Source organism: Marmota monax, unplaced genomic scaffold, assembly GCF_021218885.2.
Source record: "Marmota monax isolate L192 unplaced genomic scaffold, Marmota_monax_Labrador192_F-V1.1 WCK01_AAM20220418_F8-fsc00069, whole genome shotgun sequence".
Lineage (NCBI taxonomy): Eukaryota > Metazoa > Chordata > Mammalia > Rodentia > Sciuridae > Marmota > Marmota monax.
The window spans coordinates 8,182,027-8,200,160 of record NW_026695243.1 but is presented as its reverse complement, the minus strand read 5'-3'; the positions used below and the strand labels follow the sequence as shown (position 1 = coordinate 8,200,160).

The 18,134-nt window shown below is 50.7% G+C and overlaps 2 protein-coding genes across 3 annotated transcripts in view; one reads left to right on the top strand and one right to left on the bottom strand.

Moving 5' to 3' along the window:
* Window positions 1-14,710, top strand: part of Dnai1 (dynein axonemal intermediate chain 1) — a 62,312-nt gene extending 47,602 nt beyond the window's left edge. For both annotated transcript variants that reach the window (XM_058578092.1, XM_046457490.2), the window contains 8 exons: window positions 962-1,209; window positions 6,040-6,129; window positions 6,265-6,352; window positions 6,995-7,074; window positions 8,280-8,428; window positions 8,529-8,628; window positions 11,020-11,205; window positions 14,339-14,710. In XM_058578092.1, coding sequence (XP_058434075.1) covers window positions 962-1,209; window positions 6,040-6,129; window positions 6,265-6,352; window positions 6,995-7,074; window positions 8,280-8,428; window positions 8,529-8,628; window positions 11,020-11,205; window positions 14,339-14,431 — 1,034 coding nt within the window. In that variant the 3' untranslated portion in view covers window positions 14,432-14,710. The remainder of the gene's footprint in view (window positions 1-961; window positions 1,210-6,039; window positions 6,130-6,264; window positions 6,353-6,994; window positions 7,075-8,279; window positions 8,429-8,528; window positions 8,629-11,019; window positions 11,206-14,338) is intronic.
* On the bottom strand, window positions 14,705-16,558 carry Enho (energy homeostasis associated). Its single transcript, XM_046457492.2, has 2 exons — window positions 16,403-16,558; window positions 14,705-15,499 (listed from the first exon to the last, which is right to left on the bottom strand). The coding sequence occupies exon 2, from the start codon at window positions 15,349-15,351 to the stop codon at window positions 15,121-15,123; it is 231 nt and encodes a 76-aa protein (XP_046313448.1). The 5' UTR covers window positions 15,352-15,499; window positions 16,403-16,558; the 3' UTR covers window positions 14,705-15,120.
* Window positions 16,559-18,134: the final 1,576 nt, after the last annotated feature.

Here is an 18,134-nt window from a genome sequence, read left to right as displayed (position 1 = left end):
GGACAAGGTAGTAACTGAGTTCATACCTTGAGCCCTGGATCTGGGTCCAACTAAACCTGACTTCCCCCACACCCTTTTCCTCATGGTATATAGGTTTGAACCCAGGAGTGCTCTATCACCAAGCTATATCCCTAGCACTATTTTTAAGTTTTTGAGACAGGGTCTCCCTAAGTTGTTGAGGCTTATCTGAACTTCTAATCCTATCTCACCCTCCTGAGTCACTGGGATAACAGATGTGCACAACCATGCCCTGACCAGACATTTTCTTGATTAAGGGTCAGCCTTAAAAATAAAACAGAACAACTTAACAAAACTAGTCAAGTTGAGGTTACCTCCCTGACACTCCCACCCATATGCTTCATACTTCAAGACTGGATACTTTGGGGAAAAAAAAGACTGGATACTTTGTCACAAGGTCCCAGGTCCTACATTTGTCAGGAACAAAGGAGGAGGTCCTAAAGCAGGGAAAGTGGAAAGACTCTCATATTGGCCAAAAGTCTCCCTTGGTATAGGGCCTACAAAATGGGGGCTGCACTAGCCTCTACCTCCCTGGCTGTAGTTACTTTGAGTTTGGGAAAGGGGCTGAGAGGTCTGAGCTGGTTGTAGGGAAGTTGGATTTGAAGACTACGACTATGTTCAATGACTGCATATCAGGGTGGGCACCAAGTGTGCAGAAAAAATGAAGAAAGAGCACTCTTTTGACATGGGGCAGGTAGTAAGTCTGAATAAGCCTGTGGCAGCATGACTGGCTGGCTGGGATCTTCCCATGAGCCCTGGAAAGATGTAGGCAAAAATCTCATAATTCCATTTCACAGAGAAGGTAAAACCCAGGGAGGGATCCCAGGCTCTCTGATAGGCAGAGCAGGGCAGGACTTGCCCAGAAGGTGGGATAGGGGCAAGGGGGCTCTCTCAGCAGAACAGATGGATCCTCCAACTCTAACTACCCTTCTTCCCTGGGTAGATGACTTTATGAAGCAGAGCAGGGGCATGCTGCTGCTCTACAGCATGAAGAATCCCAGCTTCCCAGAATATACCTTCAGCAGTGACAGTGGCATCATGTGTCTTGACATGCATATGGACCATCCCTATCTAGTGGTGGTGGGCCACTATGACGGAAATGTGGCCATTTATAACCTCAAGAAGCCCCAGGCCCAGCCCTCCTTCCGCAGCACAGCCAAGTCTGGCAAGCACACGGATCCTGTATGGCAGGTCAGTCTCCCACCAGAATGGGAGAAGTATGTGGCCCTGGGAACCACTGGGAGGGGAGGAACTTGGGGAGGAGGGGCCATAGGCAAGGAGCTGGGGGTGGCAGGTACCAGCTTAGAGCCCAAGAAACTGGGTGTGAGAAGAGGCAGAGAAGTGCAGTAGGTACAAATCAGGAGGTAAGAGAGTCTCCAGTAAGAAATGGGGTCCGCTGTCCTTATGCTCCCATCAGGGGACCCCATCTCTCAGCCAAGGAGCTCCTAGGTTTGGCAATCAGTAACTCTGAGGCCATAGAGGGAGGCCTCCAGGGCCTGACAGGCTCCAGCTGGATATGTTAGGGACTCCAGATCTTTGTCTATAGGCTTGCTTGACTCCCGACAGGGTCTCTCCTCTGCCATCTGGGCTGTATTTTGGGAAGCTCCCAGACAGGGCTGGGTACTGCTGGTTGCCTGCCCTCTGGGTGGAGCTGAAGGCCCTGGCAGACTGAGGTTTGTCCTTGAACCAATTTGTAGCATTGCTCTTCTTCAGATGGGCTAAGAGGGGTGGGCAGGGCCTCTGCTCTAATGTGAGATGAGCCCCAGACCATCACCAGGACATTAGGTCTAGATTTTACCTTGACTTTGTGTATTCTATCTTATTCTATGGGATGTAGATTTCACAGATTTCCTCTTAGAGTGTTTTTTTAGGGCTTTTCAGGCCCCTCCTCACTATCTCCCAAAGGTCCCCTGCTTCTATAGCTGTGTATGTTCCCCGCTGGGCAGAGCAAGTCTGGAAGAATCTAAAGATGGATTTCTGCTTTAAATTTCCCAAAGCCTCTGGGCTTATCCAGGAGCACTCAGACTCTGTCTTCTCATCTTTTTCTGCTCTCCTGCTCTGACAGTCTTCAGGCAGGCTTTGTATCTCTGCCTCTTCTGGCTTTGAGCTCCCCTGTCCCAGGCACTAGGTCTGAGCACCTAGACAGGCCTGAGCAGAGAGAAGACTGCTCAGGACAGCAACATAGTGCCCTCTCAGTTTGATCCTTTACCCAGAGCCTGGGGAAGATGGTGGAAAGGAAACAGCTACACATCTTCCCCTGCTCCCTACAAGCAGGGACCAGAGGTTGCAGCTTCAGGAATTCTCTCCACCAAAAAGTCCACCTTCTTGGGCTGGGGTTGTGGCTCAGAGGTAGGGCACTCGCCTAGCATGCATGAGGCACTGGGTTCAATCTTCAGCACCAAATAAAGTAAGATAAAAATATTTTGTCCATGAAAGACTTTAAATCCAGACAGAGAAGAAAAGACTTGCCTTGATGGTGCCAGTGCCAATCCTGCTTCCTGCTTTATCAGCCCAGATATCCGAGAGCCAAGCAAGGAGCATCTCTGGCTGACCTGACCACCCTCCTCAAGCCCAGGAGAGAGGGAGAGGCCCAGCCCAACCACCCTACTTCTACTCTGCCGTGTTCTCTAAATCAAGAGCAAGTTGAGGGGAAAAAAATAGGGCACAGAGAAGATGTTATCTTTTTCTTTGGACAGGTCCCAGAAAGACTAAACCTCACTTGGACAGGGGTGGCTTTCTCTTTTACCATCCTGCCAGGAAAACAGGGTTTTGGGCTGGAATCACTGCATGTGACCTGGGAGGAACCTATCTATCATTTCCTGTTCCTTTCTTTTCCTCTCATTTCTCTGTCCATTTCTCATTCATTCACTCATTCATCCTTTCAGTAACTCCTCCCTATTTGCTTCTCTGGTTGCTAAGGATGCTCAAGGGCCTAGGTTCTGGACTTCATAGTGGGAAGAGAACCACAACCATAGGCTGACCAGGGCAGGAGAGAATGCTAAGTGCTGAAGTAGAGGTGTGCACTGAGGGAAATCCACATTGTCCTGGGTGGGGACTAGGGGCAGAAGGGTCAGCTAAGTCTTTCTAGAGGAATCAACTCCTAAGCTGAATTGTGAGTGATGGAAAGGTGTTAGTTAAATGAAGAACGGCACAAGGAGGGTCACTTACTCAATGACATGGGATTTCAAACAGAGTGGCCTGTGTTACCCTGGGGGAGGGGAGCAGACCTGAGGAAAGGGTAGGCATCCAGTCCTCAGGTACTTAGTTATCAAGATAAGAAACTTGGACATTGTAGGTCAGTGATTTCAAAGAGAATGTTAATACAAAGCACAATATATTAAAAAGATGGTATTGGAACTTCTCTGGTAAGATCAGGGCCCTGCTTACTTCAGGGTCCACTGTTATTATGCACTCTGTCCCCTGCACTAGTTTCCCAAGGCTCCTAAGATTTCCCCTGAGTCTTGTTTGAAGATTTCTGTCCAATCATCAGAGAGTTTGGGTTGAGGAGTAAGTCATGATTGTTTCTTTGAAAGATCATCTGGCTGTGCATGAGAACTTTCAAAGTCTGAGCAAAGGTAAGGAGCAGTGCAGATGAGGAGGTAGGATGGAGAGCTGTTAGGGCAATAAAATCAGTAGGAGGAAGGAATTGAATAAATATGAGGAAAGGGAAGAATTGATGCTGCCCATGTTTGGGGCGCCCAGTAGGGCATTTACAGAAGTAGGAAATGGCAGAGAGGAACAGATTTGGCCAGAAGTTAATACAAAAAGACTGATAGATACCCAAAGGGAGGTCTCCTCCAGGCAGTTGGAGGTAAGAGTGTGGAGCCAGCCAGGTGAAATGATGTGTGTTCTCAGCTACATGGGAGGCTGAAGTGGGAGGATGGCTTGAGTCCAGGAAGCAATATATCAAGACCCCAGCTCAAAAAGAAAAGAAAAGATTTTGAAGGAGAACCAGCAGGCTGGTGAATGAGGTATCAAAGATATCAGAATCCAGGTCCTTCTTTTTTACTTTTTTGCAGTGCAAGAGATTAAACCCAGCACCTTGTGCATGCTACTAAGTCCTTCTTATGGGGACTGTATCCAAAGTATTTGGAGGAACCCAGAGAGGTTTTTTGGACTGCAAGTGCCAGGCTGGGGTAGGAGTTTGTTCTGTTGGCAGTGGGGAGTCATGGAGAGAACTGTCTTTAAGACTGAGCTCCTGTCCCATGACACAGGCCACTTCTACAGAGACCCTGCCTAAGTAGTCCGGCCTTGCCAAGGCCCTACTGTGAAGCCTCAACCAGTACCGGAATGTGGGGTATGTGCACGTGTTGTGCATTATGGGAAAGGGAGCAGGAAAGCTGTATGAGCAAAGACTGGGGGCAAGCAGGGGTCTGCCTTAATCAGATAAGGTGAAAGAGGGGGAGTTAATTACGGTCCAGCTCTTCCCTACCACCTGGTCCCTGGGTGTTCATTCATTCTCTTAACCCCACTTACCACTGTGCCTCTCCTGCTTTATTCCTATCCTGTCACCTCCACTCCAGGAGCACGTGTGTGACTTAAACACACACACACACACACACACACAGTTGCTTGCAAATGCACACACCACCCCCCATTGGGCATCAGGCTGCTAAGTGGGGTGTGAAATACAATTTCCAAGAGTACTGGTGTCTGCTCATTAAACACTTCCCTTTGCAGCTCCCTAGTGCCTCTTACAACCTGGCCTTTGACACCCCCTGTCCCCTCCCCCCTTTAAAGGGACCACCTTTACACAGAGGGGAAGTATTTTCCGTACAGGGTAAGCTCTAATTTGAGCTTGAGCCTTTACTTGTTCTACTGTGTTCTACCCCCCAGTGAAAGCTCAAAAGAGCCCTCTGCCCAGACAAGCCCAGGAAGGACTCAGTCCGCCCTCCCACAGCTCTGATCCGCCTGGCCTGGGGGGTGGCTGGGGAGAGACAACCTCTTCTCCCCACCCCCCAACAGCCATGGTGACAGCTGCGGTTACAGGCAACAGCACTAGGTTCTTGGCCTCCCTCACTGAGCCTCCGATTGTGACAGGGGGAGGAGACTGGACAGTGGTCCCGGCATGGGCGGTCTGGAGGGAGCCAGAGGATAGAAAGCTCTGGGCGCCCAGCCCCACCCCAACTCCCTGGGACTTGGCTTGGCTAGGCCTCCACATCTGGCAACAGAAACTTGAGCTTCAAGCGTGTCATCTTCATAAGACAACAGCTCTGTCTCCAAAACACTTTCCCATATGTTTGCTTCCAGCCCTGAGAAGACGGGTGGGGCAGGATAATTAACCCTGATTTGCAGATGGAGAAATGCGGCTCAATTCTGGGATTTGGGAGCAAGATTCTGGGAGCAGGAGCTAGTGATGACGTGAAAGTGGGAACAGAGGAGCCACTTCCTAGAGAAAGGCCAAGCCTAAGAGGAGGGCAGAGGAGGGGGTGTACTCCTCTTCTTCTCCACCCTACCCCCAAGCAAGCAGGAGAAAGACCCTGCAGAAACTTGGCACCCACATTGCTAGGATGATGGTAATAATGAAGACATTAGCCAACATTTGTTGAATACTTAATATGCACAATGTTCTGACTTAAGTGTTTCACATATCATATCTCATTCCTCACAACAAGCCTATGCTATTATGACTTCCACTTTATAAGTGAGAAAACTGGTTTTTGGGCCCTGTCCTTTCCAGGTCATGTCTCTATAAGGAGGTTGAACCCAAAACTATATAGGCTTCTTCCCACAATGAGGGTCCTAAAATTCAACCCAGGGAGGAATATGTACCTCCACTGCTGATATTAGATTAGAACAATGCCTGACTGGCACTGTTGCCCCAGGTTGGTCAGGGACTGAGGGATACCAGAGAGACAGAGATGGATGGGAGGAGGTACACAGGACCAATCATGGGATTCTGGGAAATGGGCTCCCAGAACTTGCTTCTGAGCCTCAGATGGGTGCTTGGAGGAGCCCTGCTCACAGTCCTATCTCCACACCCTAGCAGGGTCCCCGAGCTCATGGTTTTGAATGTTTCAGGTCAGGTGGCAGAAGGACGACATGGACCACAACCTTAACTTCTTTTCTGTGTCATCTGATGGCAGGATCGTGTCTTGGACACTTGTGAAGGTTGTCTCTTTCTCAGAGAGGGTCTTGCAGGGGTGGATGGAGACTTGGGGGAGCCAAATGGCAAAGGATATCCCCCCTGGTCCTGCTGATCCACCCCAACATGTATGCTCTCCCTCAACCCCTCTGTGAATACAGAGTGAGCTGGTTCACACAGATGTCATCAAGCTGAAGGTGGAGGGCAGCACCACGGAAGTTCCTGAGGGGCTGCAGCTACACACAGTGGGTAGGAACCCCCTTCAGGCCTGGCTAGCCATTCAGGCCCCCTGAGAGTCAGTGAGGGTGGCCCTCTCCTTCTCAACACTCTCTCCCCAATTTGTGCTGAGCCCAGACAAGAGGTAACAGGAAAGCCTGAAGCTGTCAGCTTAGCCCTTGGCCATTTGCAGACCCTTCCTATTTACACAGGTCCCTTTTGAGTTTTAAGACCCTGTTCTTGTTTATGCAGATCAGGTGCTGTTATGCAGATCCATCCCTGTTTATGCAGATCAGGGCCCTGTTTACCCAGATTCTGTCCCTGTTTACTCAATTCCCACCCTGTTTATGCAGACTATATCCCTGTTTGCACAGACCATGTCCCTGTTTGCAGACCTGGTCCCTGTTTACCCTGACCCTGACCCTGTTTAACTCAATCCTTGCCTTGTTTACGTAGGCCCCCATTCCTGTCTACAGAATTCCTGGCCCCTTTGCAGAGTTCTAACTGCCTGGGACAAACAGGCCAGAGAACCGGTTTCTGTTTGCCTGGCCTAGTCCCAGCCCTCACAGGGGCCCAGGTTCAATCTGTCCCTCACAGAGCCCTTTTGCTGAGCAGGGGCGGTGCTGGGGAGCTCCTTCTCAGGATTGAACTAAGGCTGTTCCCTCTTCTCTTAAGGCTGTGGTACTGCCTTTGACTTCCACAAAGAGATCGACTACATGTTCCTAGTGGGCACAGAGGAAGGGAAAATCTACAAGGTGAGGCATCACTGCCCATGGCAGCACCTCTCAGGGCCACTTGGACCTGAGCACCTGGGGAATTTAAAGCACTCAGCAAATCCTGTCTGACAGATTTTAGTGATGCTCATCAGTTCTGGAAGGCTTCTTGGGGGAAGACAATGCATTTCTTGATCAGCTTGGATGGGAAGAAGGACTAAATGCAAGAAAGGGGATGGAGAATCTAGAGCGTAACTTTAGTCCAGCCTAGCTTCTTTCCCTTTGGGCTTTTCCTTTCTTCCTGGGAGTGGAGCAGGGGTGGGATTGGGGGCTGGGGAAGTTGAAACATTCTGGGCAAACTTCCTGGAGGAGATCTGAATTTGAACTGGACTTTGAAGGCCAGGCAACAAGCAGATTGATCTCAGAATATCGGGTGCATCCCTGCCGGCAGGACACAACCTCACAGTTGGTGTCTGCAGTGTCTCAGTGTTAGTAGGTGAACATCCCTCTGAACCTCCATCGTCCAGAAATAGCTCCACTGCAAGCTTTTCTTAGGCTCAGAGACTCAGAATGTTAATTACAGGCAGCCTCCCGGGAGCCCCTGAGGCCCAGCCAGAGCTGGTCTGAATGCAAAAGAGGTCCCCACCCCCTCTCCACCCCTGCCGTTGGCAGCCCCAGAGAGGCAGAAGGGAAGGGAAGACCAGTTAGTCACTCTATCTCCTGGAGGGAGGGGGAGAGAGAGGATCGCAGGCTAAGGCAAGAAACTGAATGGAAAATCTGGGGATCCTGAGTCTACTCCCGGCTTTGCACCTGCTCTAATCTGTACACGGTGGGATTTTCTCACTGTTACTAGGGTAATGTCTGCTGCAGTGGACCCAGGGCTCCATCTGTCCTGTGCACAGGTCCTGGTCTGGAGAAATCCAAAGCCTGAGACCTGCTTTGTCCTGACACAGGGACAGAAGACCTTTTCTAAATGGCCTAGAGTCCCCAGGGGTCAGCCGCTAAGCAGACTACAGCACTTTCCTTCACCCTCCAGGAAGGCTCCCCTGTCCTCCTGAACCCCCAACCCCTAAGTGCTCCTTTCTCTCTGGGTGTGTGGAGGGTGGGAAGAGTAGGCAGCAGCTTGGCCCCAACAATGTGGAGTAAAGAGGAGGCTTCAGTTCTGGTCCTCCATGGCCCCTAAGGAGGCTGTGGCTGCTGGCTTTTATCTCAGTGTTGACTCCTGATCTCTCCTTACTTCCCACCAGTGCTCTAAATCCTATTCCAGCCAATTCCTCGACACCTATGATGCCCACAATATGGCAGTGGATGCTGTGACCTGGAACCCATACCATGCCAAGGTCTTCATGTCCTGCAGCTCTGACTGGACAGTGAAGATCTGGGACCACACCATCAAGTGAGGGGCCTGCCCCTGGACCTGCCCTGTCTTGGGCCCCTCCCCTGGGCTCTGGCATTATAAGCCCTGTGTCATGGAGTTCACCCCTCCACTACTGCAGGACCCCCATGTTCATCTATGACCTGAACTCAGCTGTGGGTGATGTGGCCTGGTCACCATACTCTTCCACTGTGTTTGCAGCAGTCACTACAGATGGAAAGGTGAGTGGCCCCTTCCTGACTCTGCTGAGCCCCTACTAAAGATCAGGTGAAGTATATCAGGGTCTCCCTCCTGGAGAGCCCACTCCATGCCCAGGTCAGTAGGGGAAAGTGGGACATAAGGACTGTGCATTCTCAAGGGCCAAGGCATCCAAGGTCCAGCCAAAAAAAAAGACTCATTCATCATAGGAGACCTCAAGGAGGGAATGGGGCTGTTTATCAGAGGAGATGAGATGATGCCATCAACCAATTCTCTTCTCTTGATTTCCCTGGGGAGGGAGCTAGAGGGTTGCAGGGGCCAGCTCTAGCTAAAGAAAAATTTATGAGCCAGAACTGATCTGTGACTGAAATAGTGTCTATAAGTAGAGAGTCCCCTCTCTCTGGAAATGTGCAAGCTGATGCTAAGAAGAGGCTTCAGTGGGGCAAAATGGGAGGGGTCTATTCAATATTGAGAATTAGCAAAAGCTCAGAAACATTTTGTGAGCACAACCTCTTTTCCTTACAGATTTTGATATAAACTAAAAGAAATGCTGCCCCCACGGAAAGAATATAGTGATTAAGGCATCACCCTAAAGTTAGTTCATCATCTATATCCTGAGCAGATGTTTACTAAGGGCCAACTCTGGTGCCCAACTGTAGGCTAGACCTAGTGATTCAGGCACTTGCCCTTATGGAGCTTACATTCTAGTGAAAGGAAAGAGACAAAAAGCAACATCACCAAAAATTTCCATAATGTTAAGGGCAGAGAATTAAAATCAGGGGGCTAGAGGGTAATGTGCTAACAAATGTTTATAACAACATTATTTGTAATAACCAAAGAATGAAATAAGCCAGCATTCATCAGCTGATGAATGGATAAACCAAAATCTACTGTATGTGTGAAAGAATTATTCTTCCGTAACACCAAGGAATGACATACTCAGACATACATCATGGAAGAACCTTGAAAACTCTAAGTAAAATAAGCCAGACACAAAAGGACAAATATTTTATGTTTTCATTTATATGATATGCCCATAATAGATTTGCCTAGTATATTCAAAATAGGTAAATCTATAGAAATGGAAAGTAGACTTGTGGTTACCCAGGATTGGGGAGTTAGGGAAAATTGGGAGTGACTGCTCCTAGGTACAAAAGTTTTTTGGGGGGTGATGAAAACATTCCAAAAATCAGTTGTGATGATGGTTATATAACTGTGAATATACTGAAAACCAAGAATTGCATATTTTAAATGAATGAATTTTATAGTATGTGAATTATATATCAATAAAGCTGTTATAATAAAAAGAGAGAAGAAAAGGATTGTATGGTTTCTTGAGTGATCAGGAAAGGCTTCTTGGAAGAGGTGATATTCAGGCAGAGAGCTGAATGACAAGGAGCCAACTGAATGACAAGATGGGTTGAATGATAAGATGGGGTGGGGAAACCATCACCCTAAGCAAATGCTGGCACAAACCCTAAGGTAGGAATGAGCTGAGGGGTTTCAAGGACAGGGAGGCAAGTGAGGCTGGTGTGTAGTGAGTAAAGCAGGGAGAGCCCAGTGAGAGTGAGGTGGGGGCTAGAGAAAGGGATCTGGATTTTATTTATAGTGCCAAGGAGACTCTGGAAAGATTTTAAATTTTTTAAAGGGAAGTCTGGCTGCTGCATGGAGGATGGATTATAGAAGGGCAAGAATTTTAAAGGAGGGGGCCAGTTAGGAGACTGCCACAGTTGTTTAGGCAGGAATTGATAGTGGGTTGGTCTTAGGTTGTGGCAAAGATAACATCAAACATTTATTGGACACCTGTATGTCAAGCACCATCTGAGCATTTGACATCTGTAACTGGTATATAAACCCTGGCTCTGCCACTCACTAGTAAGTTAGCCTCTAAGAGCTTCTAACACCTCATTTATAAAATATGGATAACAGAACCACCTTATAGCGTGGCTGTGAGAAGCACAATTAGATGTTGCAGCCTTGCGACATGTGTGCCGAGTCTGATAAATGGTAGCTGCTATTCTTATTTTTTTACTTTTTATTTTTTTTGTAGTTATAGATGGATGTCATGCCTTTATTTTATTTGTTTGCTTTTATGTGGTGCTAAGGATTGAACCCAGTGCCTCACGCTAGGCAAGCGCTCTGCCACTGAGCCACAGCCCCAGACCAGTAGCTGCTATTATTGTTGATTCTGTATAGACTTAAAATTTCTTCTAATTTTTTTAAAATTCTCACTCCCTCAACCACAAAAAAAAAACATAAATAAAGAATAAAATTCCCTCTCTCACTGCCTCCAGCTCTAGTATGCTAACCATTAGCCTTCTGTAGTCTCCCTAGAAATTTCAGGGCTAGTTCCTGTGAGGTGAGGGACAAGAGCCTTATCACTCCTGAGTGTGCTGACACCAGCCCCTCCACAGGCCCATGTGTTTGACTTGGCTGTCAACAAGTATGAGGCCATCTGTAACCAGCCGGTGGTGACCAAAAAGAAGAACAAGATCACCCACGTGCAGTTCAACCCCATCTATCCCATCATCATCATTGGCGATGACCGTGGGCATGTTACCTGTCTTAAGCTCTCACCCAACTTGCGCAAGATGCCAAAGGTAGGGGCTCTGGGAGTTTGGGCTGCTACAAGAGATGAGGATAGTGGGGAGGAGCCAAAGGAGAGTAGCCACCAGTGACCCTAGGTTTCTGGCTTGAAGGACCCCAGGATAAGGATGGTCCCATTGCATGAATGAGGCACAGGGGAGGAGAATTGGTTATGAGGAAACAGGTCGGTTTTGACCTACTGCATCTGAGCTCCCTATTGGGCCAGGTGGAGATACACGTTGGCTTGAGCCTAGGGCTTGAGTGAGGGCATCCCTGGGCATCCTTTACTGGGATGCTGTGGATGTGACAGGTCACCAAGGCAGGGAACTGGAGGTTTAGCCAGTGCTTCATAGCTGGGCTTACACAGAGCTTCAGCTCCAGTGTCCCTCAGCTGGAAGCTGTGGGTCTAAACAGGGAAGGAGGAAATGAGCCAGGAGGAGGGTAACTAGGTCAGCAGCTATGCAGTCCTCCTTTTTAGCTCTGGTTTCTTTTTCTGGGGTCTCTAATGGTCAGGAGCCACTGCCCAGAACCCAAGAGCCACAAATATAGGCCATGGGGCCCAGAGCCATGACCTAAAAGTCTAAACTGAGTCCAAATTTAGGCTTAAGAACCCAGACTTTTGCCCCAGGCCTTAAAGTCCAGAGCCCTAGGACCCAACTTAAAAATTCAGAGCCCAAGAACCCAGAGCCCAGTCCTGCCCATTCATGTACAGAGTGGAGATGGCTCTTTGCTTTCTTCCAGGTTCTGGGCTAGAGTTAGGGTTGAATCAAGTTGCCCTGATTAATGTACCTGTTGGTTGCAACCTGAGGCCTTTACTGCAGTTTGAGGCAGAAGCAGAGACTCTCAGCCACTGGACTTCTTCCCTCTGCCTCTACCCAGACAGGGTCCACTGTACCATCCCTCTGGCACTGGCTTGGTCTATTCCCCACCATGGCCAGGGAGGCAAGGGCTGAGTGTGGCCTGGCCTGTAATTGTAGCCAGCTGGGGGAGGGGGTGGACTTGGCTATAAATACTCTGAAGGCTGCTAAGCGCCTGCAGCTGTGGCCCAGAGGCTGTGGTGGGCTTTTGGGGGTGGGGGGAGTCGGGCGTGGTCTGAATCTCTTTGTTGAGCCCAGCTAGTTGGCCTCGGCAGGGGGAAGGAGGGAAGAAGGCAGCACAATTTGTGGAACAGACACAATCTGTTCTTAATTTAATGAGGAGAGAGGGGAAGGTTTAAGCTGGCAGAGCTGGACAGCCCTCTGGGAGAATGATGGTCACCCTTTGGGGGAGAAGCACAGCAATGACACCATGAGAATGGTAGATATGCTCTGATCTGGGGAGGCAAGAATCTCGCACAGGTAGATATGCTCTACCTGCTCTGATCCGGGGAGGCAAGAATCTCCCACAGTTCCAATTTCCCACAGAATAAGGATCAGTCATGATTGTGAGAGCTGGGATCTGTGTATTTGGAAACTCATCTCTGAGGACCTGAGCAGGGGACAGTGGGTGCTGGTATTGGTTGAGTTAGAGATTCCTGTGATCCTATCAGCAGTCAAGAGATTTATACAAAAGGAAGTCCTGTGGGCATCCTTACTGCCCCTCCACTGTGAAATGCAGACTCTCTACCCTTCCCAAGAGGTCTTTACCACAGAAGCTCAGGCTTCTCTGCACAGGGAGCTTCCTGTGATTGCTGTCAGAGGTCAAGGACTATCTTACCTCAACTACTGTATAGATGGTAAACTGAAGGCCAGAAAAGCAAGGGACTTGCCCAAAGTCATAAAGGGTGTTAATGACAGAATTGGAATAAAAAACCAGGTTCCCTAAATCCCAGGGGATGGGGTGAGGCCAAGAAGAGAACAAGAACTTAATTTGGGAGGGAGAGTAGGAAGAGAGATTTCTTTGTCGCCTGCCTCAAGAGTATAGAGGTGAGGTGGGTAATGGCAAAGGCATCAGGCTGTAAGGGGCTGGGGAGACAGATTTGGGAACAGCTGCAAGGGTCAAACCAAGAGGAAATTTGAGCTCTGCGTGGTGTCAGCAGCAGGGATGGGCCAAGTAAGGGGCCTACTGGCCCTATACTCTACTCCTACCTTAAAGCCCAGGCCACATCCAGGTTGGGCCTCAGCAGGCAAAGCTGGGACATGTGCCAGTGAGTAGTGGCACAGGTGGCTAAGAGGGTAGGGGTCCAGGAACAGAGGGAAGGCAGGAAATGGCAGCTGCCCAGCCTGCCCCAGCATAGCCCACATCCCACTGTCTGGAAAGTAGGGAAAATGTAACTGGTATGATCTGCCAAAGAGTTCTTGGGGTCTTCAAGCAACACATACCCCAATGTCCCAACTCCCTTTTTCTCAGGGCCCAACTTACCATTGGAAGCATTATGTGCTCTGTGGGGGGTGCAGGAAGGGGACGACAACAGTCATAAGCTCAGGATCTTCTCTTTTGAGGGACAGTCCCAGTCAATGACATCTGGAGTCACATGGGATATGCCACCTGCCCTCAGGGTCTCCTGATAACTCTCTCCCACCCTGGGTATATCTGACACAGTAGGTCTGGCTCCAAATGACACCCTACCCTCAACCAGACCTAAAAGTATTGACTTAGCGCATTAGATGAGGACACCTGTGGGCTTGTCCTCTTCCCTCTCCCTACTAAACCCATACCTATTTTTTATTTATTTTTTTAGTTTTCGGTGGATACAACATCTTTATTTTATTTGTATGTGGTGCCGAGGATCGAACCCAGCACCCCGCGCATGCCAGGCAAGCATGCTACCACTTAAGCCACATCCCCAGCCCAACACATAACTATTATATCCTTAAAAGGTTTGTCTTTCCTGTGGAAAGTGTGGTTCCAACAGTCAGAACCTCCTCCCTGGAGTTAAAGATCTCCTTGGTCTTTCTCCCATTTCTGCCAGCTTCAAACTCAAGAGAATTCTAGCTGAGATTCAGAGTCAGAACCAATGCCTTCTTATAGGCCCTCAGCTGGGCCTATGGGTCACTTAACCTGAGTCGGGGAAGGCTCATGTGGGAGTTGGGGACAGTGGAAATCTAGAATTTACTGGGCAGAGGAGGAGTAGGGCATTGCTGCGGCAGGTTGGACAAAGGAGTCACCCAGAGAGAGACAACTCATTTCTCACCATTCTTCCCACATGGATGTATCCCCTTTCCCCAGGAAAAGAAGGGCCAGGAAGTGCAGAAGGGTCCAGCTGTGGAGATCGCAAAATTGGATAAACTGCTGAACCTGGTGAGAGAAGTGAAAACCTAAGGGCCTAGTCTCAATCCCTGACCCATTTCTTGCAATCCTTGGGCTGGGTACCAGGGTGCCTATGCACCCAGCATATATGATTCTGCCCCTGATCGGGTCTCAGTATTTGCCGTTCTCATTCTGCTTCTGAAGGTCCTAGCACATTACTTCAGGATTTGACCCTTAACCACCATGACCCTCCTCTTACTGTGCAAAAATAAATCTGTCTGGAAGTTCATCCCATGCCTTTAATTTTGCTACCACAGGGCCCCCAGGAAGAGAAGAATCTCAAAGTAGAGCCATAGTTCCATTTATTATCCAGCAAACAGTGGGAGGACCAGGGGAGGAGCCCACCCTGGACACCCTCCCATTATTGCCATGGGTTCCAATTTGCTTTCCCAACCTAGAGGGCCCAAAGGTGCTGAGCCTAGTGAAAGGGTAAATCCAGCCCTTGGCCCTTGGGATGGAGCAGAGTTCAGATGGCCCTGGCCCTAGCACCAACACCTGAACCCCCACCCCAGGCCTGTCTCTCTAGGGCCACCAGAGCCTCTCTTGGAGCCAGGCTGGCTAGACTCTGGGCTTCTGGGTCCAGCTGTAAACAAGCTTAACTCCAAGTTCTGGACCCCAGGCTGGCTGAACTCTGGAATCCTGATTCCAGGATCTGAGTGGGGTAGACTTAGGTCCCAGGCTCCAGGGTAGGTCAAGGGCCTTCAGGGCTGCAGCAGGTAGCTGCCTTCATGGCTAGGCTTCTGGGGTGGTGGTGCCTTCTCAGGACAGGGGCCAGGGCTGGAATTAGGACTAGATTCAGAAAGAGAATCAACGTCGGCAGAACGAGAGTGGCAGGCCCAGCAGAGAATGACCCAAAGCAGCAGCAGCAAGAAGCCTACGAGGCCGTTGCAGACGATGGCGATGAGGGCCCCCTGGGAGATGGCTGCCCCCATGACGGGCAGTACCCTCAAATCAGTACAGACAGCGGAGCTGCCTCAATGGCAAGGCCCATGCCGAGGAGGAACTCCAATACGGCCGCTTTCCAAGGAGGCTCCCTCAGTGATTCCTGGGCAGTGGAGATGCCCACCTGCAGTCCTGAGCCTGGGGGCATAGAGCAAATAAGAGGGTGATGAGGAAGGAGAGGTGGGAGAGGCCCAGGCCAAGAGCTCCCCTCCCACATCTCTGACCTCCCTGGCAGAAAACCTTGGGTCCCACAAGGCTCAAAGACCTCACAGAGCCAACACCCCCATCCTCAGGCCTGGCTCTGGGCACCTGGATGCTAGTGTAGCCAGAGTGGGGAAGCTGGAGTAGGCATACCTCATTCTAAGAGGTGGTAGACACTGACTGGCCCTTCCCACCAAGCTTCCAGCCCTCAAAGGTATCCCACCAGTGGATGGGACTAAGAGTCCTAGGCCCAGAATGAAGGGGACTGTGACCAGCTTTAGTGTGGTCAGGGCACCTCCTCTCAAGACTGCAGCCGGCCAGCCCAGGAGACCTGCAGAGGCGCCAGCTCACACAGAGGGAACTTTGTGGAGGCCCTGGCAGGCATGTGTGGGTTCTGTGTCTCCAAGGTTTTGTACCTAGGTGTGCCTCTCCATGGGACTTGTCTCTTTATGTCAGGTGTGTGGTTTTCCTACAGTTCTCCTGCTAGATAGGTGTCTCTCCTCTGCATACCTATATCTGGGATTGTGTGTGGCTGCCTGTCTCTGGGTAGCTCTCTTCACATCGGTGTGTCCCCATCTCTGAATGTCTGAGTGTCTCGTTTCTCTCCCAATCTGTTTCTGAGTATCTCTCTATCAGTCCCTGTGTGTGCCACTCTCTCTTCCCGGCTGTATCCCTCTGTCCTCGTGAACGTGTCTCTTTCCCTTCTTCGTGGGATCTGTCTTGGTGGTCTGCGTCTCCCGTGTGTCTCTCTTTGTGTCTGTGTCTCTCCTAGGGGCTGTGTCTCTTCCTCTCAGTCTCGGTTCTCTGCCCCGGTGCCCGCTGCGGGGGAGCCCCCCTTACCTGAGTTGAGCCCGGTGCGCGCCCGCGGGAGAGTCCGGGGCAGCGGGATGCTCAGCGCAGATTGAGGCTCGGGAGCCTGCGGGCGGGGGGCGGCGGGCGGCTGGCAGGGACGACGTCCACTCCCCCGGCCCTCCCCCTTGGCCGCGCAGCCTCCGCCGGCCGCTCCCGCCGCGGCGCGACCGGGGCGGCCTCTGCCGCGGGCTGTCTGCGGCGAGCCGGCACCTCCTCCCCCTGGGGCGGCGCCTCCTCCGCGGCCCCGGCCGCTAGCTTGCTCGCTCGGCGGCGCTCGGGCGGCGGCAGCGGGAGCTGCGCGGAGTTCGGCTGGGCTCGGCTGTGTTCGTCTGGGCTCGGTTTCGGCCGGCTGAAGTCGGCTAAGCTCGGCCGAGCTCGGCCGGCAGCAAAAACAGCGAAGGACCCCGCCTCCTGGGTGGCCGGCTGTCGGCAGCCCGCCGGGGGCGGAATCATCTCCACTCCGCTGCCGACGTTCAATTGGCTGGCTTCACCAAGTTCCAGCGCCATTGGTCGTGCGCTAGGGTGGGACAGGACCGCCCCTGGTGCAGGCGGGAGGGGCGGGAGGCGGCAGGAGGGCTGAATGGGCTGCTTGGTCTTGATCTGGCCTGGAGAGGGTGTAGGGTCGGGGCGTGGTCCACCTTCTAGCAGGGATTTCTTGCACCTTCCACATCTGGAAGAGCAACATCTGAGAAAGGCCAAGGCCTCTACATGCCCTACACCAGAGGAGACGTGCCCCACCAACCACTGGGGAGAAGTCTGACCCTGTCATCCAGAAGGCCCTATGTCTCCACACCTGGGAGGACAGTGATCTAGGAGGCCCACTATGATACTACCCATACTCCCGCCCGAGTGTGGACCCTGCATCCTCAGTATAGAGTATTTGTACTTGGCCCTGCATTTGGTGGTCCTAGGAGGTGATGTGAAGATCTCTGGCAACACAGGTTCTTTGGATGCATTTACTGAGTTCCCAGCCAGGGTTGGTCTCAGGCTTATACTTTGCTGTGCTGTGAGGGAATCTAGGACAGAGGGGAGGGGAGTACCTAAAGAATTGCTTTGTCCTGGCTGGAATACTTTCAGGCCTGGTGGAAGTCCTGACTCTCCATCTTAGAAGGTCTCTTAAGAGGGAAGATAACTTGGACGAAGCAGCTAGGGAGACCTTCTTCTCCCAGTTCCTCACATGCCAGAGGTTATTATTTTTGGTGCTGGTGCTGGGGGCATATACTCTACTATTGAGCTCCCTCTCCTACCTCGGTGATTCTTAAGTGTTCTGATCTGGGCTCTCTTCTCATCTCACATATTCTTCGTGGGCAATCACATCCCTGAAGCTATATCTGGAATTCTAAACTCATAAACAAGTATCTACTGGAATCAGGTGCTGTTAATCCCTGGTTCTGCCACTTACTAACTTTGTGACCTTGGACAAGTTCCTTAACCTCAGCTTCCTTGTCTATAAAATGGTTATAGTGGTAGCTACCTCTCGGGGTTGTTTTTCACTAATTAATTTATACCGAACCAGCCACTTCTCAGCAAATGTCAGCTGATGTAACCCCCAACAACCAGGTGGCTAAAAGCTCCCTTTCTCCAGTGCCATGAAATTCACATAAGACCCCAACAAATTCAGGTACTGTCCTGAAGAGGAGAAAGGGAAGAACAAAATAGTGAAATACTGAGCCATTCAATGCTACTGAGCTAAAGACTGTCTAAAATAAATTTTGGACCC

Excerpts from the sequence above, each read along its gene's own strand:
- Enho (XM_046457492.2), bottom strand. The coding sequence starts at position 15,351 with ATGGGGGCAGCCATCTCCCAGGGGGCCCTCATCGCCATCGTCTGCAAC.